Below are 27,395 nucleotides of genomic sequence, written 5' to 3'. Positions count from 1 at the left end.
TTGTTATCAGGTTGACATGGAAGATTTTTTTCATAGAATGGGAAAGGGAGTAGAACAAGAAGCTAATGCTGGAAACTGTATAAGGAGGGTGAGCAGAGGAGTAAGGAGATTTTTTTCCCATGGAAAGTGGTTGGTGAGTGGAATGCACTGCCTGAGTGTGTTGTGAATGTAGACACACTGAATCAGTTTAAGGCACGGTTGGATGAGCATTGTGTGAAATAGAGTGTACTTCCCATGATGAGTCTCTGACTCCATGGAGGTCAGATGATGATGATAATAATGACAAAATAAGGAAATAGACAGCAGAATTAGCAAAGCTGGTATGGAAGAGTCAGGTGAATACATTTATGTGAAATTAAAAAGAAATTAAGTCAAAACACTAAACTAGCTATATACAAGACAGTCTTCAAACAAATTTCAACTTATGGATTTGAGAGCTGGGTTAGAAATAAAACATATGATCAAAGGCTGGAGGCCACAGATATGAGAGTGCTGAGAAAGATTAGGAAAGTGAACAGATAGTATCAATGGCAGTATCATATTAACGACGAGGAAATAAAAGAAGCTTTATTTTATACGCTATAGCAACATTTCTTATCAACAGAAGCTATCTGTTGTTAGCGTATGAAAGTAATCAATAGAAATAAAAGAGAGATAATGCAGTGCAAAAAAAAAAAAAAAAAAGTGCTGAAACACATTGTGCTGCTGAGGTGTGTGTGTGTGTGTAGAACATTCATTTAGCTTAACCAATATTTTTTAAACTTAAGAAATTTCTCAAAACTCTACTTCAGTTTGAACGCTTCAGTAATTTGTTGTAGTGAGCAAGTTTGTTAATTCAGCTGTGAAAAAAAAAAGTTTGTACTAGATTATTAATGGTCATTTAAACAGAAGAGGAGAGGATAGATTACAGATCAAGTATCCATTGCCAGGATGGTAAAAAAAAAAAAAAAAAAAAAAAAAAAAGAGAGAGAGAAAGATGATGTAGGTAGCTTGATAATATCCTGTACAATCTTTAAGGGTATGCATCAGGAATTTGATGGTGATGATGATGATGCAAACCAGTGGGCAAGTTGCATATCCATTCCCATCATTCTTACTGATAATTTGTAATTCATTTGGATTTCAGAATTTCAGCTTTCTGATATGTGAAATTTTTGTCTGTCAGTAGAAATATCTGATCACTCAAATGACTGGAGATAAAAAAACAAACAAACAAACCGTATGAGAGATTTTCTACATTCAATTATTAAATACAGGTAAAATAATAAGGAAACAGAATAATTATGAAATGATTGAAAATATGCATATTTTCATATACAAAATTTTAAGAGATGATGATAACAGGTGGCTATAGGAGACCATGGGTTGTGTAGAGTGGTGTGCAGACCTGCAGTGAGTCCTTGGACTCCTTGAAGGCATCACATAGTAATACAGTAAACTCTTACTAGAGAATTCATAGGGATTATAGGAACAATTTATTATGGTGGACAGTTTGCTATAGTGAATTTTAACAAATGCCTTGCAAGATGCATGTAGCCAAAACATTTAATATGTCTTCCAGAGAATCTAGAGATTAGTAATAGAGTTGTATATCCAACAAGCATGCATTTTATTAGTTCTAGTTTTTTAATTATTAAGCTTTATTTTATATGCATAACACCATTTTTTTTTTTTTTTTTTTTTATCAAGAAGCTACCTGTTGTAGTATATATAAGTAATCAGCAAAAGAGAGAGACAATGCAGTAAAAAAAAAGTGATTAAACACAATGTGCTGGTGAAGTTTGTGTGTGCACATGTAGAATATTTATTTAGCTCAACCAATATCTCTTTAAACATAAGAAATTTCTTAAAACCATACTTCAGTTGAGACTCTTCAGTAATTTGTTGTGGTGGGCAAAGTTGCTAATTTAGCTGTGATAAAAAAGTTTGTCTTAGATTATTAATACTGTAGTAATAATAAACATTCTCTATCATAAGGCTTTACTGTATCTAATCCCTTGGAAGTCCCCAAAAAAATAAAACTAAAATAAACATGCTTACTTTATTTCAAACACAAGGGTAAACAACTTTACCAGTTTAACTTAGTTCAATTATTTGCTTAAACAACCACTACTGATACTAATCATAATTACTTTTACTTTATTATTTTTTAGATTTTATAATTTATTTATTTTATTTTCTAACACAATTACTATTTGGAACTGAATCATATTTCTGTGCTTATTTTTTACTGTTTTTATTTTTACATATACTGGCTCTTATTACAAAGTTATAGATTTCTGATTGTAGTTTTGTATTTCTAGAAGAAAGAGGTCAGGCCATCCTGCTAACATGACAAAACTATACTGTTAAAACCCAATAATGGCTGATTAGGTGGGTAATAGCTAAGTTATCACTTACTGTTACTGATTTTTATGCTATAGTCATAGAAATAATAATCAAGAAGAGCTTAAAAACTAGGAAGTTTTTTTTAAAAAGTAACATAGAATACATACAAATATATTCCAATATATTAGCAGATTTCTTACTTAGCAAATATAGCGTGTTTTGGAGAAAAAAAATACTGAATGAAACAGAAATCTATCAAATATCATTTGTCTGACTTTCCAGCCTTACAGCACTGCATATCACTAGGCAATCTTATATAACGATCATGATCAAAGAATTACATGTCAGAAATAACAAGTCTGATATTATAGCAGCCACATGCATATGAACTGTTACTTAGTTAAAAAGAGAATGTGCAAGATAAGTCCATTTTTGTATTGGGTAGCCTAACACACACCATCACTGATGTTTGTCTTTAATTCTTCTGATTACAAAATTTTCAAATTCCATTCTAGTTAATTTGAAGTATGTAAATCTATTTTCTTACTTATAGGCATCTCAAGTGCAAATAACTTGTAAATAAAATGCAGATAAATAATAATAATAAAAACTTACTTTTTTTTTAAAAAAAAAAAGCTAGCTTTTCTAGCTAATTTTTCATACATTAAGTATGAAAATATATAAAAGTTTTCTAAAAAATATATTAAGAAGAAATATATTAATAATAGAATACTTTTTAAATTATAGTAAAAACGACTTAACCCCTTACTTAAAGGCATATTTAATTTATATTCTGATAACTTTATGATTTTTAGAAAATAGATTTAATTGAATTCCCCACACCTTAATTTTCTTATAGAAATTTAGGGCCAGAACACCTCTATCTCTAAATCTATGGTGGTAACAGTAAGACAAAATACTTCTGATTGTATCTCAAGACACAAAATGATTTTGGAATTTTGCAAAAAAAACATGTAGAAATGAATAATAGACATAAGTTATCTGCTATTCATGAAGTGTATTGGGTGCAGAAGAGCTGCATATGGCATGCTTAAAAATCTACAGCATGTAAAGATTTCTACTCAGAATATTAACTACTTTTTCTTTCTAGATACTGTATATGACTGGTAATAACAGGAAGACAAACTACTTCTCATTGCATCTCAAGATTACTTTTGTTCCCATTAAATACAGAATGTTAAAACTCTGAATGTACTTAATTTTATATCACTTTTTTGGGACATGGGGAACAGAAATAGGGGGGGGGGAGCGAGCGAGGGAGGTGAGTTATACAACATCCTGATTTACTTCTTGACCATTTTTGCCTGCTGACTGCTAAGATGCAGCTGTTTATGAAATGAAGCTTTTCTCTCTCTCTCTCTCTCTCTCTCCCCCACTTTGCAAAGATGCAGAAAACTGCCATTTTTTTAGTCAATGATCCCCATCCCCTCTAGAAAGGAATCTAATATTTCTGTCTCAAGGTTTTCTCAATATGCAAAGAACTGTTTCTACTTAAAGCATATTTCTTTAGAGAGCGAATAACACAGTGAGTTCATCAGTTTTAATTTTTTTTTTATAAAAACAGAAGTTTTTTGAAACAGATAAAATGAGAAATTTTCTCATGAATTTTCTCAGAAAACTTCTCATGAATAAGTGTCAGTTTACTCATATAAAATTGAAAAATAAAATTTTTTTCCCTAAAGATTTATGCCTTCTGTTAAAGTTATAAAAAAAAAAAAAAAAAAAAAAAAAGCAGAAAACTAACAAAGTAGAAACATTTTAAAAGTACATTTCAGTTTTAACTATATGAAAATGACAAATAAGAATTATTGTTGACAACAAGTTTGATAATTTGATATTTCTATTGATTATCCATCCAGCTGCATTTTTTTTTTTTTTGTATATTTTATATATCAGAGAGAGACTAGAAATTCAAAAGACAAATAAAGCAATCATAAAATTGGAATAATAATCAAAGGTAGTAAATAACTTACAAATAACATAATTTATTTCAGATGAAGAGATGATGTCAATGATACACTAAAATACAACAAAGACAAGCCAATAAACAAAACATTTTTTAGGAAATACACTGTGACAGATAAAAAAAGAAATGTGAATCTATAGATTTTGAGATCTTGGGGATGAAGTGGAAATAGTTCAAGGCTACTGTTTGGCAACTTGATGTTTTTGAAATGCATAAACCATTTAGTGAATTTTACTAACCAGAACCTTGGAAATATTCTGTAATGAAGAAATTTTACAGACAAGGAAATGCGTGCTTCATTTCATATTTTAGATGTTACACTGAATACTTTATATGGAAATATAAATAAATATGTACACACATATATATGACACTGTTTATTGTTTGAATAAATTCAATGTTTCATAAGTTTCTGTGACTTCCAGTTTGATTGTTATAATGAAGCACGCAGTTCTAATGAATTGTATAATATACATTTATGTGTACAGTAATAGATGTAATTTCAGCCATTTCACTTTACAAAATGCACATCAATTTTTACAAAGAACATTGGTATCAATGTATATAAAAAGCAAGAGTGTAAAATGTGATAAAGAAAATGCTACCTCACAAAGATGACAATGTTTAGAGTGCTATTGGTAATATCCAACAACACTACTTCACAAAGACACTTGGACAAGAAACATGCATTGTCTTGCAAAGCTCATACTTCCAGTTCATTATCAAAGAATGAGCTTAATGTCCATCTACATTACATTAACCAAAGTGCAGCATTTACCTCAGTAGCTACACATTTTTTGTCTTATCACAGCTGAAGCTGAACTTAGGCATGCATACAGTCTGGACTACTCTTTACTATGCACACAATGAGTGGCATCATCATTACATAAAACCCTGTTTTACCCTTCACCCAAGGCACTAGAAGTAAGACAAAACACATTGGGTCATTTAGATGTTGTATTGATTAAAAGAATAAATGTTAATTGCCTTGGGTGCAAGGTTTGTAATTCATAAAATTTAACAGCACTTTCTATAACCTCTTAGATGCAAGGGCTACTGAGGATGCTGTTGAGAGCTAAGGGATGGTACAACTGGAAGCACTTGTACAGCTGGGGGAGGGGGAGGAGGATTGGCAACTGAAGTCCCAGATGTTTCACTGTTTGTGCTACCATTTCCTGTAACAGAACTAATACTGGTGTTTCCACTAACCATAGCAGCCATACCAGAAGTACTTGCTCCACCTGCAGATGAAGTAGAAGTTGCTTCTTTTTCCCTCCTTTCAGCAGCTGCCCTACTAAGGACATACTGAGCTGCAAACTGATGCTTAGGGTCCATTCTTAAATGTTCCATATGGTGAAGAAGTCCTATCAGGGAAAGAAAAAAAAAAGTGAAATTCATAATTCTAAAACATATCCAGAGTTCTCTCACTTTTGAATGAGAACAAATTATTGATATCATATATACCAGGCTATTATAAATAGATACGTAACAATTAGCAACTAATAAACCTTTTAGTCAGTATAATTTAAATTTAGACTTCCAGTGGATAAATTACTATATGTTTCAAAAGGACTAGGTCACTAAGTTTTGTTTTCTCATTTAAGACAACAGTAAAGATGAATTCATGAAATTTAGAAGTGACAAATAAATACATAAAGATAAAAAATATCTTATCCACATTAATCTGGTAACAACCCCTCACCAACTTATATGTCTCAGCCATATCTCCCCCCCTCTTATTCTTTTATTCACTAGTCTTTGTAAATTGCATTCTCTCAATTCTGACATTCCATAGACATGACAGTAACTTGGTAAACCTTCTCTGGACCTTTCAATATATCCTCATCTCTTTGAAAGCCATTCAACCAAATCTGTGCACAGCAGTCCATTTGTGGCATGATCAAAGCCTTATATAAGGGAACCATAACCTCTTTGTTTCTGCATGTCAATGTCCTCCTTATTATCACCATAATCCGTTGGAATGTTCTTACAATTTTAGCAACATAACCACTAAACTTCAAGTCTCTGTCCACTATCACTCCTAGATCTCTCATCACTTCCTTCAAAATTTCTCCATTAATTGAATACTCTGCATCCCAACCTTGCCTACCAAATTTCAAGACCTTGCATTTTGCAATATTAAATTGATAACTCCACTCACATAGTCTATTCAGATCCTCCTGTAAGGTCACAATGTCTGCTCTACTGTTCATAGCCTTCCCAACTTTGCATCATCAGCAAACAGCTGCACAATTCCAGTTCCAAGGTCATTAATGTACAAGTTAAAAATAATGGTACCAAAACAGATCCTTGTGGCACTCCTCTTTTGATTTTCCTCTTTTGGGATATCACTCCACCACATACAACCTGCCAATACCTGTCTGACAGCAAATCAGGTATTCAACTTACTATTCTGTTATCTATTTCCATCTGTTTTAGTTTAGCTACTAGCTTATTGCATGACAGTCTATCAAAGGCCTTTGAAAAATCCAAGTACACCACCGTATATGCATATGCTTTATCGAGTGAATTTGTCACCTTGTTGTAATGTGTAAGCAAATTGTGAAACATGACCTTCCTCTAACAAATCCATACTAACCATCATAAAGAATACTCATTATCAACCCACTTCTGAATCCTACTCTTCACGAACTTCTCTAATACCTTAACAACAACCCCAGACATACAAAGTGGCCTATAATTTGTATACCCTTAGTCTTATCTCTCCCCATTTGTGAAGCAAAACAATTTTTCCTACCTTCCATTCCTTTGGGATTCATCCTGTTGCAAGACTCATGTTAAATAGTTGTGCCAAAGGTGCCATTAATTCGTTAGAGCATTTCCTCAAAATGTGATGAATATACTGTCAAATCCTATTGCCTTATCAAGTTTGCTTAATTACTCATACACTTCCTGCTTACTTACCATCAGTCCCTCCTCTGCTATACCCTCTACACTCCAGCTTCAACTGAGGTTTCCATCACTAGGATGAAATACACTGATAAACTGATCACTGACAATATGGATATAAAGGTGGCTGATGGACAGTAGAATAAGGAGGAACAGAATCCAGGTGAAGGCAGGTGACCAGTGATGTGCTGCAGGAGTCTGTGCTTGGACCACTGCTGTTTATTTTGTACATAAATGATATAGGAAAGAATTTGAAGGGAGATATTTAGTTGTTTGCAAATTTAATTTAATGTTTGCAAATGATGCAAAATTAGGTAGGATAATAGTTAATCAAAGTTTTTTTATTATTATTTTATTTTATTTTTTATGTTGTTTCCACTCAAAAGGTTATTTGCAAACCTATAGGACATTTTTTATCATGGTTGGGCTAAGGATTATTTTTTCTATTTTTATCAATTTTATGCACACACACACACACACCTATATATATATATAACAAATCTGAAAACACACCCCAGCTCAACATCACCAGAGTTAAAGATCGGTACTATCAACATAAGAAGCCTGAATGGCAAAGAAATGTAGCTAGCTGAGGAATTAGATAAGTACCAGATCGACATAATAGGGGTGACTGAAACAAAAAAGATAAAAACTGGTGAGATCTTTCTGAGCAATAAATACAAAATGTTATATCCAGGCAATGACAATCAAGGAAAAGAAGGAGTAGCCATAGTATTCAACACAAAATACAAGGCTAATCTTCTTGAATGGCAGGCAGTCTCAAGTAGAGTAATGTGGGCAAATATGAGAATGGGGAATTGGACAATGAGACTTATTTGTGCCTATGGTCCCACAGAAGGTTCTACTAAGGTAGAAGTGGAGGAATTTTTTGAGGCTTTAGAAAAAACAACTGACACAATGAAAAAGGAAAAGTTGGTCCTTGTTGGGGATCTAAATAGCAGAGTAGGAAATGATTGCGAGACATGCAAAAATATTTTAGGAAAATTTGGAGAAAAGAGCAACGCTAATTCTTCTTCTTCTTCTGCAGCTTCTCCCACTTAAGTGGGGTCACTGTTTGTAATGAGTCTCCTCCACACCTTCCTGTCTTGGGCTGTCACCACATCCAAGTTCTTCATCTTCAAGTCCTCTTCTACCAGCTCCCTCCATCTCTTCTTTGGCCGCCCACGCTTCCATCTTCCTTGCACATCCATCTGCATGACCCTTCGTCCCACATATTCGTCCTCCCTCCTCATCACATGACCAAACCATCTCAACCTTGCCTCCTGTATTTTTGCTCCTAAGTTCGTAACTTTCACTGTTCCCCTGACATAGTCATTTCTCAGACGATCCTTTCTGGTCACACTGCACATCCACCTAAGCATTCTCATCTCTGCTACTTCCATCCTGCTGATGTTATTTTTCCTCAGCGCTACAGTTTCTATAGCATATGTCATAGCTGGCCTCACTACTGTCCTATAAATTTTGCCTTTCAGATTGATTGGCACCCTCTTATCGCATAACACTCCAGCCATCTCCCTCCAGTTCCTCCAACCCGCTTGTATCCTGCATCCCACTTCCTTCTCAGCTCCTCCATCTTCTTCCACTGTTGAACCTAAGTATCTAAAGTCTCTCACCTTCCTGATGACATTTCCTTTCAGCTGCAGATCTGTCTGCTGGTGGCCGCTGACTGCGCAACACATATACTCTGTCTTACTTCTGCTCAGTCTCATACCTCTCTCTTCCAGTACTTTTCTCCATCTTTCCAGTTTAGTTCCCGCTTCTTCTCTTGAATCTACACACAACAAGATGTCATCTGCATACAACATTGTCCAAGGTGCATCTTCTTTCACCTCCTCTGTTACAACCTCCATCACAATATTAAACAGAAACGGACTTAATGCTGACCCTTGATGCAAGCCAACTGTTACTTGAAAACTTTCTGTCTGTCGCAAACAGGTCCGAACACTTGTCTTCACATTTCTGTACATTTCCCGCACCAACCTGACATATTTCTCCGGCACCTTCTTCTCCCTCAGACACCTCCAGACTTCTTGCCTTGGCACTCTATAGTATGCTTTCTCCAGATCAATAAATACCAGATGTAGCTCCCTTTGTTTCTCTCGATATTTTTCCATCATCTGCCGTAACCCAAAGATAGCATCTGTTGTTGATCTACCAGGCATGAAGCCAAATTGTTCCTTTGCAATCTCCACCTCCTTCCTCAATCTATCATCAAGAACCCTTTCTAGGATCTTCATTGTGTGGGACATCAACTTTATTCCTCTGTAATTTTTACAGTCTTGTGCATCCCCTTTACCCTTGTAGATGGGGACAAGAGTACTCTCCCTCTATTCCTCAGGTATATTTTCCTATTGGCAAACTTTCACGAACAGGTCCCACAGCAGGTCAATCCCCTCTTCCCCCAGTGCCTTCCATGCCTCCACTGGAATTCTGTCGGGGCCCACCGATTTTCCATTCCTCATCCTCTTCATGGCCTCCGTCACTTCCACTCTACTGATGTTCTGCACCATCCCCTCAGAAGGCTGCCCAATAATAATGGCAAATATCTATTGGATTTCTGCTCAGTACATGGACTGGTTATTACTAACACCATGTTCCAACATAAATATGCACAAATTCACATGAAGAGAAGAGGCAAGGAATAAGAAAAGTCTCATTGACTATGTTATTGTTGATAGTGATGTTTTCTCCTGGTGCAGGACACCAGAGTGTACAGAGGATTTGAAATTGGAAATGATCACTATTTAGTCTTGAGCAGGATAAAATTGAATTTCATATTGAAAAGAATAACATGTAAGAAAGTTTTAAAGCGAATAAAAGTTGAGCAGCTCTCAGATGTGAACTGTAGACTAAAATACACAAAGATTATTGAAGAAAAAATGAAAGAGTTTGAGAACAGGAACCAAACCTTGGAGATTCAGTGGCAAGTCTTGAAGAAAACCTTGATTGATTCAGCCAGAGAGAGAGGCATATGGTGAGGTTGTGTGCAAGGATAAAAAAATCAGAACTCCATGGTGGACACAGGAAGTTAAAGAGGCAATGAAGGAAAAGAAGAACGCATATCAAAAGTTCCTGGAATAAGTCAGTTTTTGCTCTTAGAGAATATAGAGACAAATGTAAGAAAGCTAAAAACTGTGTAAAATTAGCTAAACAAAAGTCATGGGAGGACTTTGGCAAGAACATAGAAAATAAATATCAAGAAGGTGGTAAGATATTCTGGAGGTTGTTGAAGAAGCTTAGAAATGGAGGAAAGAGTGCTGTAAAAGGAGTTAGAGCTGATAAAGGTTACATGAAAACAGGAGAAAAAGATATCCTTGAAGTATGGAGTAATTACTTCAAAAAATTGCTAAATGAAACAAGCAGTGATAGCACGGTGGTAAAAAACACTGACCAGGCATGCAGTCAGGAATACATATCCATACTTGAAGTAGAAAAAGCCACCAAAGGCTTGAAATGTGGAAAGGCAGCAGGAGTAGATATTCGACCAGAAATGCTGAAGTATGGTGGTATAAGAGTCTCACAGTGGCTGCACTGTGTAATTCAGAAAACCTGGACAGAGGGACGAATTCCTGATGATTGGAGTAGAGCTCTTATAGTACCCATATATAAAAAGGGAAATAAAACTGAATGTGAGAATTACAGAGGTATTTCCCTACTGAGTGTTCCTGACAAGATCTATATTTGAGAAACGGTTGAGAAGAATTGTGGAAGAAACGCTTGGTGAAGAACAAGCTGGATTCAGGCCAAATAGAGGCTGTCAGGATCAGATCTTCACTTTACGACAAATAGTCGAGAAAGCATGGGAATATAACAAAGATCTGTATTTAAGTTTTGTCGATTTGGAAAAGGCATATGACAAGGTGCCAAGAGAGAAGCTATTCAATACGCTACAGTTATATGGTGTCAATGGGGCATTATATCAAGCAATACTTAGTCTTTATTTGAGTTGTAAGTCAGCAGTTAGAATTGAAGGAAGTACAGGAAGATGGTTTAATGTTAAATCTGGTGTCAGACAAGGATGTACATTATCCCCTCTGTTATTCATTACCTATATGGATCATATTATGAAGGAAAGTGGTATTAAACCTGATATCAAAATTGGAGGTGTTAATCTCAGCTCTTTGCTTTATGCAGATGATGTTATACTTCTAAATAAATCTGTTAGAAGTCTGCAACATTCCCTGACTAAACTGAATAACTGTTGTAACAGATATGGTATGAAGGTCAGCAATAACAAGACAAATACAATGAAAATAGGCAGAAGCACTGAAAATATCAACTGCATTGTGAATGAAGAACCTATAGAACAAGTGAAACATTTCAGCTACTTAGACACGATTTTTAGTGAAGATGGTAAATTAAATATGGAAATAGACAACAGAATCAACAAAGCTGGTATTTTAGGAAGTCAATTGAATAAATTCATATGGAATAAGAGAGAAATTAGTCGGAACACTAAATTAGCTGTATACAAGACAGTGTTCAAACCAATTTTAACTTATGGATCTGAGAGCTGGGTCAGAAGTAAAACACTTGACCAAAGACTAGAGACCACAGATATGAGAGTCCTGAGAAAGATTAGAGGTGTGAATAGATGGCATCAATGGCAATATCATATTAAAAACGAGGATATTAGGAAAGAACTTGACAATGTCAGCATCCAGGAATGCGTTAGCAGAGCTAATCTCAGGTGGTATGGTCACTTAAACAGAATGGGCGAAGAAAGATTAGCAAAACAAGTGTTCTCTGCCAGGTTGGCAGGAAAACGACCCAGAGGAAGACCAAGATATAGGTGGATTGATACTCTACAAAGTGCCTTAGACGATAGAAATATAAGATCTGATAATGTTGGAGTCTTGACAAGTAACAGACTGATTTGGAGGAAAATTGTAGATAGGAAGTTAGTAATGATGTAATTTTTTTCATGTAGTACTATCATATCCTGTACACCCCTTGAGGGTACATGGCAGGAATTTGATGATGATGATGATGATGCTATATATATATATATATATTGTATTTTTTAAAATTTATTTTTGTACAGAAACCCTACTCTAGAAAAAACATAGAATTTTTTCAAACCACTTCCATCCCCCAATAAGCAAAACAGTCAGTCTCACACCAGGTGATGAATTCATCTCCCACCTACAGACAATCACAAACATCCATGCCAACAGCAGGATTCAAACCTGCAGCCAGTAGGTTGGAAAACAAGTACATTAGCCACTTGGCCAACCAGGGCAACAGGTGATGTACACAGCTTGGAAGATGACCTAAACAGACTGACAAAAGCATACTGCTAAAGCAGTCAGGGTAGTTTACAGGATTACTAAATAATTGAAGAACACACTGACAAGCAAAGATAAAGGAGTTATCATTCTTCTTTATAAAGCCTTGATATAACTATATCTGGATTACTGCTCAGATCTGGTTACCTGGGTTTCCCTGGTGGCAGAGAAGACCTGGAGACAAGTGACCATGAAGGGAAGTGGTCTGTGGAATGAGAATAGATTGAGGATTTGTGGGTTGAAAAGTTGATTGATAAGCAAAAAAAGTGTGTGATATAAATAATAGAAACATTTAAGTTACTTAAAGGATTTTATAGGATTAATACAAAGGAAATATTTCAGTACTTGGCTACAGGGAGCAGAACAAGAGGTCATCCCTGGAAGTTGGGTAAGACTGGTTAGCAAGGGCTTGAGGACTAGATTTTTCACTTGGAGAGCGATGCATGAATGGAATGGGTTGCCTGAGTCAGTTGTGAATGCTTTGTCTGTTAATGGTTTTAAGGAGAGGTATGATGGCTATTGTGTTGATAGTATGGGTCTCCTACCGTAAGTCTTAGAACTCCATGGAGGTGCCTGTGCAATAATAATAATCTTCTCTCTCTGACATTCAATCCAATTCACAGATTTGCTGACAATAGCACTCTCCACTTCTCTTTTCCATTTTCTAAACTTTGTAATGCTTAGGTAATTAGCACTATATTCATAACCAATGCTTTAAACATTGATCTCTTGCAATTCTCAAGCTGGGTGAGGATAACTTGGTGAATATTAATTTGGGGGAAAATTGCTGATAGAAAGTTAATAATGATGTAACTTTTTCATGTAGCACTATCATAATATCCTGTATACCTCCTGAGGGTACATGTCAGAAATTTGATGAAGAAGTGGAAATTGAGGTGACAGAATTGCTTGGATGAAATTTTGTGTATATATATCTCCATACAGGTCTTGTGGACTATACTTCATATCACATAAGGGTATGGAGGAATGGTAGTAGCCAATTTCAGTGGAGCAGCACTCATGAAAATACCTATAGAAATGGCATGATGTAGCAACAGTGGTGCATCTATGGGAAAGCAATTGGAGGGAATTGGTGAGGAAGGAATCATCAGTTAAGCAAATTGCTCACTTATGAATATAATCAAGCATTCTGAGGGAGGTGTGCAGTATTCCAAATGTGAGAACATTATTCTTCCATAAGTGGCTATCAAAGGCCTGAAATGTGGAAAGGCAACAGGAGTAGATGATATTCGACCAGAAATGCTCAAGTATAGAAGTATAAAAGTCTTACAGTGGCTGCACTGCATAGTTCAAAAGGCCTGGACAGAGGGACGAATTCTGGATGATTGGAGTAGAGCTATCATAATACCCATATATAAAAAGGGAAATAAAACTGAATGTGAGAATTACAGAGGTATTTCTCTACTGAGTGTTCTTGGTAATATTTATGCAAGTATACTTGAGAAACAGTTGAAAAGGATTGTGGAAGAAAAGCTTGGTGAAGAACAAGCTGGATTCAGGCCAAATAGAGGCTGTCACATTTGGAATACTGCACACCTCCCTCAGAATGCTTGATTATATTCAGAAGTGAGCAATTTGCTTAACTGATGATTCCTTCCTCACCAATTCCCCCCAACTGCTTTCCCATAGATGCACCACTGTTGCTACATCGTGCCATTTCTATAGGTATTTTCATGAGTGCTGCTCCACTGAAACTGGCTACTACCATCCCTCCATACCCTTATGGGATATGAAAGTGAGGATCATATCTTCACTTTATGACAAATAGTTGAGAAATCATGGGAATATAATAAAGATCTGTATTAAGTTTTGTCGATTTGGAAAAGGCATATGACAAAGTGCCAAGAGAGAAGCTATTCAATACCCCACGGTTATATGGTGTCGATGGGGCATTATATCAAGCAATACTTAGTCTTTATTTGAGTTGTAAGTCAGCAGTTAGAATTGAAGGAAGTACAGGAAGATGGTTTAATGTTAAATCTGGTGTCAGACAAGGATGTACATTATCCCCTCTGTTATTCATTACCTATATGGATCATATTATGAAGGAAAGTGGTATTAAACCTGATATCAAAATTGGAGGTGTTAATCTCAGCTCTTTGCTTTATGCAGATGATGTTATACTTCTAAATAAATCTGTTAGAAGTCTGCAACATTCCCTGACTAAACTGAATAACTGTTGTAACAGATATGGTATGAAGGTCAGCAATAACAAGACAAATACAATGAAAATAGGCAGAAGCACTGAAAATATCAACTGCATTGTGAATGAAGAACCTATAGAACAAGTGAAACATTTCAGCTACTTAGACACGATTTTTAGTGAAGATGGTAAATTAAATATGGAAATAGACAACAGAATCAACAAAGCTGGTATGGTAGGAAGTCAACTGAATACATTTATATGGAATAAGAGAGAAAATAGTCAAAACACTAAATTAGTAATATACAAGACAGTCTTCAAACCAATTTTAACTTATCAATCTGAGAGCCAGGTCAGAATAAAACACTTGATCAAAGACTAGAGACTGCAGATCTGAGAGTCCTGAGAAAGATGGGGGGGGGGGGGAATGAACAGATGGCATCATCATATTAAAAATGAGGATATTAGGAAAGAACTTGACATTATCAGCATCCAGGAATGTGTTAGCAGAGCTAATCTCAGGTGATATGGTCACCTAAACAGAATGGGTGAGGAAAGATTAGCAAAACAAGTGTTCTCTGCCAGGTTGGCAAGAAAAAGACCCAGAGGAAGACCAAGATCTAGGCAGACAGATATGGTAAAAAGTGCCTTAGAAGATAGAAATATAAGATCTGATAATGTTGGAGCCTTGATAGGTCACAGACTGATTTGGAGGAAAATTGTAGATAGGAAGTTAGTAATGATGTAAATTTTTCATGTAGTACTATCATATCCTGTACACCCCCCTTGAGGGTGCATGGCAGGAATTTGACGATGATGTTGATGAAAGTGGCTTTGGATCTGACAGGCTTATGCCAGGATAGGTTAGATGTGAAAACTAGAAGAGAAAACTAGTCCTGATTGGAGGATCTTATATTTCTGTCTTCTAAGGCACTTTTCACTGTATCGATTCACCTAGATCTTAAGTCTTCCTCTAAGGCAGGATAAAAAACAAGTGTTCTTTACTCTGCTATCCTTTCAAAGAACACTTGTTTTGCTAACCTTTCCTCTCCCATTTTGTTTAAGTTGCCATACTGGCTGAAATTTGCTCTGTTAACACATTCCTGAATGCTAATAATGTCCAGTTCTTTCTTAATATCCACATTTTTAATATGACACTGCCATTGATGCCACCTGTACACTTCCCTAATCTTTGATGAAGTGTTTTATTCCAAACCCAGTCCTCAAATTCATAAGTTAAAAGGTTTGAACACTATCTTGTATACAGACAGTTTAGTGTTTTGACTAATTTCTCTCTTATTCCATATAAATTTAATTTTCCATCTTCACTAAAAATTGTACCTAAATAGTTGAAATGTTCTACCTGTTCTTTAAGTTCTACATTCAGGATGCAGTTGATGTTTTCAATGTTTCTGCCTATTTTCATTGTCTTTTTATTGCTGATTTTCATATAAAATTTATTACAGCAATTATTCAATTTAGTTGGTGAATTCTGCAAAACTTGTACTGGATTTATTCAGAAGTATAACATAATCTGCATAAAGTAAACAGCTGAGATTAGCAGCTCTAATTTTGATACCAAGGTTAATACCATTTTCTATGTATGTAATGAATAACAGTGGAGATAATGTACAGCACTGTCTCACAACTGATTTAACATCAAACCATTTATCTTCCTGTACCTCCTTCAATTCTAACTGCTGACTTACACCTTAAATAAGACTAAGTATTGCTTGATGTTAGAATAATGCACTTGAAAAGCTAGGTTATCAAGTTAATTTTTTTGGACAATTTCTGCAACTCTTTCTTGATCGAGCATCTGCTGTGAAACTGCTGAAGGTACTTGAAATGTCACTTGTTAGACTTCCATGATTTCTCTACCATTTGTCTTAAAGTGAAAATCTGATCCTCATGACCTTGATTTGGCCTGACTAACTTGTTCTTTTACAAGCTTCACTTCTACAATTTTTCTCAGTGGTTTCTCAAGTATGATTAGATAAATCTTACAAGGAACACTCAGTAAAGTAATTGCTCTGTAATTCTCACATTCAGTTTCATTTTCCTTTTTATAGATGGATACTATGAGCTCTACTCCAATCGCTAGAAATTTGACTCTTTCACCAGACTTTTTGAATTATGCACACACTGTAGCCACTGCAAAGCTTTAACACCTACATATCTGGCTGAATATTATCAACTCCAGCTATAATTTCCACTTCAGTAACTGAAAATACCTTATAATCTTATTAATCCTAGGATTAATGCTGATTAGATTTAAAACTTGAAAAACTAGGTTATCAGTTCTTTTTTTTTTCTTCTTTTTTTGTGTGGACAATTTCCACAACTCTTTCCTGATCCAGCATCTGCTATGAAACTGTTGGAGTACTTGAAATGTTATTTGGCTATAATGTAGCAATGGCAGTTACTAGCTCTTTCCTAACACTAACTTTTCAGTACAAAAGCTGGTCAACACCCTTATATCAACTCATCAAACCAACTTCTCATCCTTCGCTTTCATTCCCTATACCTCTACTCTTTTTAAAAGTCTTCTCTATACTCTTTTCCCCAATGATTATAATCCTCAGATTTTCAAGAAACATATCAACACCTTTCTTCTTTCTGGTTCCTTGCCCATACACGGCACTGTATGGGCATGAAGATACATATATAGGTCTTGGAACCTTTTGTGTGTAGAGCTGATATAAAAAAAAAATTATAATTTAATATAAAAACAAAAGCATAATAAATTCCTGTTCTGGACGAGTACTTCTCATATTCTTGAGACAGGTAGGCATCATTCTCATTAAGATTCAATTAATAAAGGAATGCTTCAGAACACACTTGACACAATCTCTCCAGCATGAAATAAGTGCAATAAACAACATTATTTGGTTCCAGCAAATTACATGGTGTAGATCAGGCGTGGCCAACTTCATTCTATATACGAGGGTCAATACATGATGAGTGGTATTCTTACTAAATAGCTTAAGGAAATTACAACGTACAATAGAATATACATTAAAATAAATTTTAATACACTTCCAATATTTTGGCAACGTCACGTTGCCATTATCACAGGAACTTAAATACAAGACACATGCACGCAAGCATAACACACAGTAAATGAGGAACAAAGCAGGAAGCTATTCTTTCTCCTAAAAGTCCTGATGGTACTCCCTAGCAGGCAACGTTGGTATTCTTGGCTGATTGGGCTGAAGGTCTTCTGATGTAGGTTTCCCAAATTTGGGGCAGTCTCATGCAACCAAATTTGTTTAAGTTTGGATTGTTTCTTAGGGCTGAGGCTGATTCCATGAATAGCCTTTCGTATTTGAATTTACTATGGTATATTATCGTCGCTTTCTTCCACCGTATTCTATGGCAGGTATCCAGCGCATGGTCTGCAAGACCAGAGTGACTGTATTGGTGAAACCGGATGTAGTTCTTGTGTTCTGAAATTCTGATATTAGTTGTCCTGCCTGTTTGGCCAAAGTAGGACAGCTTACAGCTGCAAGGGACTCGGTATACACCAGGTAGGTGTGTGTGTGTGTGGGGGGGGGGTCTTTAGTGGAGCAGATAAGGGATGCCAATTTTTTATAAGGTCTGTAACAAGAAGTTAAGTCATGTTTTTTTAGGATTTTTGTAATTTTTTCCAAGATGCCTCGGATATAGGGAATGGTGATGGATTTAGGGTAATTCTTGTTGCGAAGGGGGGGGGGGGGTTGTGGTTTATTGGTTTCAATTTTTTTTTGGATTTCTTTTTCTGGGAGGGGGGATAGCCATTGGCTAAGAAAGTGTTGAGAATGTGGTTTAGTTCTGTGGTTAGGGCACTGTCATTTGAACAGATAAGTTTAGCCCTACTGTGTAGTGTCTTAATGATTCCATATTGTTGTGTGTGTGTATGGGGGGGGGGGAATTGTTGGTGAATGTATCTGCCTGTATGGGTGGGTTTTCTATAAACCGAGAAAACCAAGGTTCCATCAGGCTGGTGGGTGACTAGTGTGTCTAAGATAGGAAGGCAGTTGTTTTTTCCTTCTTCCAGGGTGAACTTGATTCTGGGGTGTTGGTTGTTTAAGTGTGTTAGGAAGGAGAGGAGTGCATCGGAGCCATGTGACCAAATAGCGAACACATCAGCAACATAGCGAAGCCATATGGCTGGTTTTTGTGGGGCAGAGTTTAAGGCTCTTTCTCTTCAAAAGTCTCCATATAAAAATTGGCCAAGGGTGGGGAGAGTGGAGAACCCATGGCTGTCCCCTCTATTTCTTTGTAGAATTTTCCTTGTCAAACAAAATAGCCCGAGTTCATTGTGAACTGAAATAGGGCTGTGATATCGGGAGGAAATTTAGCTTGGATTAGCTCTAAGGATTCTTTAAGTGGGACATTTGTGAATAGGTAGGAGACATCAAAACTGACCATTACATCAGCGTGTTTGAGTGTAAGGTTTTCTATGCTGGCTTTGAAGTGGGCTGAGTTTTTTATGTGTGAGGATGTGTTGCCAGTATAGTGTGTGAGGGCTTTGGCCAAATGTTTAGCTAGTTTGTATGTGGGGGGGATCAATGCCATCCACTATGGTAAAAGAATAGCTTCCTGCTTCATTCCTCATTTACTGTGTGTTGTGCTTGCGTGCACGTGTCTTGTATTTAAGTTCCTGTGATAATGGCAATGTGACGTTGCCGAAATATTGGAAGTGTATTAAAATATATTTTAATGTATATTCTATTGTATGTTGTAATTTCCTTAAGCTATTTAGTAAGAATGTATAACCAACGTCTAAGCCTTTCCACGAGAATGATGAGTGGTAGCGTCATGGGCCGCACACTTTTAGACAGAACTTAAATAAAAATAAGAAATTAAATAAGAAATAAGAACTTAAATAAAGGGGTGCTTAAGGGTCAAAGCTGTATAACTGAGAGGAGACCTCCACATAGCCTTTAAAGGAATGCGGGGAACCGACCAGGGCTTCTGACCTAATGTCCAATCCTCACCTTCTCGTGGTGCACCCTGTTGGGTATCTACTTTGATACTGAACGAACGAGGATGGGCTGGCAATTTGGGATTTAGCCGACCAAATTGTATTCTTATTGGTTAAACCAAAATAAAAAATGATGGTACAACATGACAAAATTTCATGCCGGCTGGGGCGTCGCCCGGTTAAACAAGGCCCCCGTTGTTTTCGCCAGGGAACCAGGGCGAACAGCGAAAAGTCAGCTACTGGAACAAATCTGAAAACAAACCCCAACTCAACATCACCAGAGTTAAAGATCGGTACTATCAACGTAAGAAGCCTGAATGGCAAAGAAATGGAGCTAGCTGAGGAATTAGATAAGTACCAGATCGACATAATAGGGGTGACTGAAACAAAAAAGACCAAAACTGGTGAGATCTTTCTGAGCAATAAATACAAAATGTTATATTCAGGCAATAACAATCAAGGAAAAGAAGGAGTAGCCATAGTATTCAACACAAAATACGAGGCTAATCTTCTTGAATGGCAGTCAGTCTCAAGTAGAGTAATGTGGGCAAATATGAGAATGGGGAACTGGACAATGAGACTTATTTGTGCCTATGGTCCCACAGAAGGTTCTACTAAGGTAGAAGTGGAGGAATTTTTTGAGGCTTTAGAAAAAGCAACTGACACAATGAAAAAGGAAAAGTTGGTCCTTGTTGGGGATCTAAATAGTAGAGTAGGAAATGATTGTGAGACATACAAAAATATTTTGGGAAAATTTGGAGAAAAGAGCAAAGCTAATAATAATGGCAAATATCTGTTGGATTTCTGCTCAGGACATGGACTGGTTATTACGAACACCATGTTCCAACATAAAAATGTGCACAAATTCACATGGAGAGAAGAGGCTAGGAATAAGAAAAGTCTCATTGACTATGTTATTGTTGATAGTGATGTTTTCTCCCTGGTGCAGGACACCAGAGTGTACAGAGGATTTGAAATTGGAAGTGATCACTATTTAGTCTTGAGCAGGATAAAATTGAACTTCATATTGAAAAGAATAACATGTAAGAAAGTTTTAAAGCGAATAAAAGTTGAGCAGCTCTCAGATGTAAATTGTAGACTAAAATACAGAAATATTATTGAAAAGAAAATGAAAGAGTTTGAGAACAGGAATCAAACCTTGGAGATTCAGTGGCAAACTCTGAAGGAAATATTGATTGATTCTGCCAGAGAGGCATGTGGTGAGGTTGTGTGCAAAGATAAAAAAATCAGAACTCCCTGGTGGACACAGGAAGTTAAAGAGGCAGTGAAGGAAAAAAAGAAAGCATATCAAAAGTTCCTGGCAAATAAGTCAGCTTTTACTCTTACAGAATACAGAGACAAATGTAAGAAAGCTAAACAGTGTGTAAAACTAGCTAAACAAAAGTCATGGGAGGACTTTGGCAAGAATATAGAAAATAAATATCAAGAAGGTGGCAAAATATTCTGGAGGTTGTTGAAGAAGCTTAGGAATGGAGGAAAGAGTGCTGTAAAAGGAATTAGAGATGATAAAGGTGAAATGAAAACAGGAGAAAAAGATATCCTTGAAGTATGGAGTAATTACTTTGAAAAACTGCTAAATGAAACAAGCAGTGATGACAGCACAGTGATAAAAAACACTGACCAGGCATGCAGTCAGGAATACATATCCATACTTGAAGTAGAAAAAGCCGTCAAAGGCTTGAAATGTGGAAAGGCAGCAGGAGTAGATGATATTCGACCAGAAATGCTGAAGTATGGTGGTATAAGAGTCTTACAGTGGCTGCACTGCATAGTTCAGAAAGCCTGGACAGAGGGACGAATTCCCGATGATTGGAGTAGAGCTCTCATAGTACCCATATATAAAAAGGGAAATAAAACTGAATGTGAGAATTACAGAGGTATTTCCCTACTGAGTGTTCCTGGCAAGATCTATGCAAGTATACTTGAGAAACGGTTGAGAAGAATTGTGGAAGAAAAGCTTGGTGAAGAACAAGCTGGATTCAGGCCAAATAGAGGCTGTCAGGATCAGATCTTCACTTTACGACAAATAGTCGAGAAAGCATGGGAATATAACAAAGATCTGTATAAGTTTTGTCGATTTGGAAAAGGCATATGACAAGGTGCCAAGAGAGAAGCTATTCAATACGCTGCAGTTATATGGTGTCAATGGGGCATTATATCAAGCAATACTTAGTCTTTATTTGAGTTGTGAGTCAGCAGTTAGAATTGAAGGAAGTACAGGAAGATGGTTTAATGTTAAATCTGGTGTGAGACAAGGATGTACATTATCCCCTCTGTTATTCATTATCTATATGGATCACATTATGAAATAATGTGGTATTAAACCTGATATCAAAATTGGAGGTGTTAATCTCAGCTCTTTGCTTTATGCAGATGATGTTATACTTCTAAATAAATCTGTTAGAAGTCTGCAACATTCCCTGACTAAACTGAATAACTGTTGTAACAGATATGGTATGAAGGTCAGCAATAACAAGACAAATACAATGAAAATAGGCAGAAGCACTGAAAATATCAACTGCATTGTGAATGAAGAACCTATAGAACAAGTGAAACATTTCAGCTACTTAGACACGATTTTTAGTGAAGATGGTAAATTAAATATGGAAATAGACAACAGAATCAACAAAGCTGGTATGGTAGGAAGTCAACTGAATACATTTATATGGAATAAGAGAGAAAATAGTCAAAACACTAAATTAGTAATATACAAGACAGTCTTCAAACCAATTTTAACTTATCAATCTGAGAGCCAGGTCAGAATAAAACACTTGATCAAAGACTAGAGACTGCAGATCTGAGAGTCCTGAGAAAGATGGGGGGGGGGGGGAATGAACAGATGGCATCATCATATTAAAAATGAGGATATTAGGAAAGAACTTGACATTATCAGCATCCAGGAATGTGTTAGCAGAGCTAATCTCAGGTGATATGGTCACCTAAACAGAATGGGTGAGGAAAGATTAGCAAAACAAGTGTTCTCTGCCAGGTTGGCAAGAAAAAGACCCAGAGGAAGACCAAGATCTAGGCAGACAGATATGGTAAAAAGTGCCTTAGAAGATAGAAATATAAGATCTGATAATGTTGGAGCCTTGATAGGTCACAGACTGATTTGGAGGAAAATTGTAGATAGGAAGTTAGTAATGATGTAAATTTTTCATGTAGTACTATCATATCCTGTACACCCCCCTTGAGGGTGCATGGCAGGAATTTGACGATGATGTTGATGAAAGTGGCTTTGGATCTGACAGGCTTATGCCAGGATAGGTTAGATGTGAAAACTAGAAGAGAAAACTAGTCCTGATTGGAGGATCTTATATTTCTGTCTTCTAAGGCACTTTTCACTGTATCGATTCACCTAGATCTTAAGTCTTCCTCTAAGGCAGGATAAAAAACAAGTGTTCTTTACTCTGCTATCCTTTCAAAGAACACTTGTTTTGCTAACCTTTCCTCTCCCATTTTGTTTAAGTTGCCATACTGGCTGAAATTTGCTCTGTTAACACATTCCTGAATGCTAATAATGTCCAGTTCTTTCTTAATATCCACATTTTTAATATGACACTGCCATTGATGCCACCTGTACACTTCCCTAATCTTTGATGAAGTGTTTTATTCCAAACCCAGTCCTCAAATTCATAAGTTAAAAGGTTTGAACACTATCTTGTATACAGACAGTTTAGTGTTTTGACTAATTTCTCTCTTATTCCATATAAATTTAATTTTCCATCTTCACTAAAAATTGTACCTAAATAGTTGAAATGTTCTACCTGTTCTTTAAGTTCTACATTCAGGATGCAGTTGATGTTTTCAATGTTTCTGCCTATTTTCATTGTCTTTTTATTGCTGATTTTCATATAAAATTTATTACAGCAATTATTCAATTTAGTTGGTGAATTCTGCAAAACTTGTACTGGATTTATTCAGAAGTATAACATAATCTGCATAAAGTAAACAGCTGAGATTAGCAGCTCTAATTTTGATACCAAGGTTAATACCATTTTCTATGTATGTAATGAATAACAGTGGAGATAATGTACAGCACTGTCTCACAACTGATTTAACATCAAACCATTTATCTTCCTGTACCTCCTTCAATTCTAACTGCTGACTTACACCTTAAATAAGACTAAGTATTGCTTGATGTTAGAATAATGCACTTGAAAAGCTAGGTTATCAAGTTAATTTTTTTGGACAATTTCTGCAACTCTTTCTTGATCGAGCATCTGCTGTGAAACTGCTGAAGGTACTTGAAATGTCACTTGTTAGACTTCCATGATTTCTCTACCATTTGTCTTAAAGTGAAAATCTGATCCTCATGACCTTGATTTGGCCTGACTAACTTGTTCTTTTACAAGCTTCACTTCTACAATTTTTCTCAGTGGTTTCTCAAGTATGATTAGATAAATCTTACAAGGAACACTCAGTAAAGTAATTGCTCTGTAATTCTCACATTCAGTTTCATTTTCCTTTTTATAGATGGATACTATGAGCTCTACTCCAATCGCTAGAAATTTGACTCTTTCACCAGACTTTTTGAATTATGCACACACTGTAGCCACTGCAAAGCTTTAACACCTACATATCTGGCTGAATATTATCAACTCCAGCTATAATTTCCACTTCAGTAATTGAAAATACCTTATAATCTTATTAATCCTAGGATTAATGCTGATTAGATTTAAAACTTGAAAAACTAGGTTATCAGTTCTTTTTTTTTTCTTCTTTTTTTGTGTGGACAATTTCCACAACTCTTTCCTGATCCAGCATCTGCTATGAAACTGTTGGAGTACTTGAAATGTTATTTGGCTATAATGTAGCAATGGCAGTTACTAGCTCTTTCCTAACACTAACTTTTCAGTACAAAAGCTGGTCAACACCCTTATATCAACTCATCAAACCAACTTCTCATCCTTCGCTTTCATTCCCTATACCTCTACTCTTTTTAAAAGTCTTCTCTATACTCTTTTCCCCAATGATTATAATCCTCAGATTTTCAAGAAACATATCAACACCTTTCTTCTTTCTGGTTCCTTGCCCATACACGGCACTGTATGGGCATGAAGATACATATATAGGTCTTGGAACCTTTTGTGTGTAGAGCTGATATAAAAAAAAAAATTATAATTTAATATAAAAACAAAAGCATAATAAATTCCTGTTCTGGACGAGTACTTCTCATATTCTTGAGACAGGTAGGCATCATTCTCATTAAGATTCAATTAATAAAGGAATGCTTCAGAACACACTTGACACAATCTCTCCAGCATGAAATAAGTGCAATAAACAACATTATTTGGTTCCAGCAAATTACATGGTGTAGATCAGGCGTGGCCAACTTCATTCTATATACGAGGGTCAATACATGATGAGTGGTATTCTTACTAAATAGCTTAAGGAAATTACAACGTACAATAGAATATACATTAAAATAAATTTTAATACACTTCCAATATTTTGGCAACGTCACGTTGCCATTATCACAGGAACTTAAATACAAGACACATGCACGCAAGCATAACACACAGTAAATGAGGAACAAAGCAGGAAGCTATTCTTTCTCCTAAAAGTCCTGATGGTACTCCCTAGCAGGCAACGTTGGTATTCTTGGCTGATTGGGCTGAAGGTCTTCTGATGTAGGTTTCCCAAATTTGGGGCAGTCTCATGCAACCAAATTTGTTTAAGTTTGGATTGTTTCTTAGGGCTGAGGCTGATTCCATGAATAGCCTTTCGTATTTGAATTTACTATGGTATATTATCGTCGCTTTCTTCCACCGTATTCTATGGCAGGTATCCAGCGCATGGTCTGCAAGACCAGAGTGACTGTATTGGTGAAACCGGATGTAGTTCTTGTGTTCTGAAATTCTGATATTAGTTGTCCTGCCTGTTTGGCCAAAGTAGGACAGCTTACAGCTGCAAGGGACTCGGTATACACCAGGTAGGTGTGTGTGTGTGTGTGTGGGGGGTCTTTAGTGGAGCAGATAAGGGATGCCAATTTTTTATAAGGTCTGTAACAAGAAGTTAAGTCATGTTTTTTTAGGATTTTTGTAATTTTTTCCAAGATGCCTCGGATATAGGGAATGGTGATGGATTTAGGGTAATTCTTGTTGCGAAGGGGGGGGGGGGGGTTGTGGTTTATTGGTTTCAATTTTTTTTTGGATTTCTTTTTCTGGGAGGGGGGATAGCCATTGGCTAAGAAAGTGTTGAGAATGTGGTTTAGTTCTGTGGTTAGGGCACTGTCATTTGAACAGATAAGTTTAGCCCTACTGTGTAGTGTCTTAATGATTCCATATTGTTGTGTGTGTGTATGGGGGGGGGGGGAATTGTTGGTGAATGTATCTGCCTGTATGGGTGGGTTTTCTATAAACCGAGAAAACCAAGGTTCCATCAGGCTGGTGGGTGACTAGTGTGTCTAAGATAGGAAGGCAGTTGTTTTTTCCTTCTTCCAGGGTGAACTTGATTCTGGGGTGTTGGTTGTTTAAGTGTGTTAGGAAGGAGAGGAGTGCATCGGAGCCATGTGACCAAATAGCGAACACATCAGCAACATAGCGAAGCCATATGGCTGGTTTTTGTGGGGCAGAGTTTAAGGCTCTTTCTCTTCAAAAGTCTCCATATAAAAATTGGCCAAGGGTGGGGAGAGTGGAGAACCCATGGCTGTCCCCTCTATTTCTTTGTAGAATTTTCCTTGTCAAACAAAATAGCCCGAGTTCATTGTGAACTGAAATAGGGCTGTGATATCGGGAGGAAATTTAGCTTGGATTAGCTCTAAGGATTCTTTAAGTGGGACATTTGTGAATAGGTAGGAGACATCAAAACTGACCATTACATCAGCGTGTTTGAGTGTAAGGTTTTCTATGCTGGCTTTGAAGTGGGCTGAGTTTTTTATGTGTGAGGATGTGTTGCCAGTATAGTGTGTGAGGGCTTTGGCCAAATGTTTAGCTAGTTTGTATGTGGGGGGGATCAATGCCATCCACTATGGTAAAAGAATAGCTTCCTGCTTCATTCCTCATTTACTGTGTGTTGTGCTTGCGTGCACGTGTCTTGTATTTAAGTTCCTGTGATAATGGCAATGTGACGTTGCCGAAATATTGGAAGTGTATTAAAATATATTTTAATGTATATTCTATTGTATGTTGTAATTTCCTTAAGCTATTTAGTAAGAATGTATAACCAACGTCTAAGCCTTTCCACGAGAATGATGAGTGGTAGCGTCATGGGCCGCACACTTTTAGACAGAACTTAAATAAAAATAAGAAATTAAATAAGAAATAAGAACTTAAATAAAGGGGTGCTTAAGGGTCAAAGCTGTATAACTGAGAGGAGACCTCCACATAGCCTTTAAAGGAATGCGGGGAACCGACCAGGGCTTCTGACCTAATGTCCAATCCTCACCTTCTCGTGGTGCACCCTGTTGGGTATCTACTTTGATACTGAACGAACGAGGATGGGCTGGCAATTTGGGATTTAGCCGACCAAATTGTATTCTTATTGGTTAAACCAAAATAAAAAATGATGGTACAACATGACAAAATTTCATGCCGGCTGGGGCGTCGCCCGGTTAAACAAGGCCCCCGTTGTTTTCGCCAGGGAACCAGGGCGAACAGCGAAAAGTCAGCTACTGGAACAAATCTGAAAACAAACCCCAACTCAACATCACCAGAGTTAAAGATCGGTACTATCAACGTAAGAAGCCTGAATGGCAAAGAAATG

At 36.5% G+C, this 27,395-nt stretch overlaps 1 protein-coding gene across 1 annotated transcript in view; it reads right to left on the bottom strand.

Moving 5' to 3' along the window:
- Positions 1 to 5,368: 5,368 nt before the first annotated feature.
- LOC150107642 (zinc finger and BTB domain-containing protein 40-like) overlaps positions 5,369 to 27,395 on the bottom strand; it is a 247,421-nt gene continuing 225,394 nt past the window's right edge. The window contains exon 6 of the mRNA XM_090392150.1: positions 5,369 to 5,679. Within this exon, the coding sequence (XP_090248276.1) occupies positions 5,369 to 5,679 (311 nt within the window). The remainder of the gene's footprint in view (positions 5,680 to 27,395) is intronic.

The sequence above is a fragment of the Typopeltis vanoorti genome, chromosome 4 (assembly GCF_054136105.1).
Source record: "Typopeltis vanoorti isolate ZY-2024b chromosome 4, IOZ_Tvanoo_1.0, whole genome shotgun sequence".
NCBI classification, from domain to species: Eukaryota; Metazoa; Arthropoda; class Arachnida; order Uropygi; family Thelyphonidae; genus Typopeltis; species Typopeltis vanoorti.
This window is presented reverse-complemented; position numbering and strand designations above follow the sequence as displayed.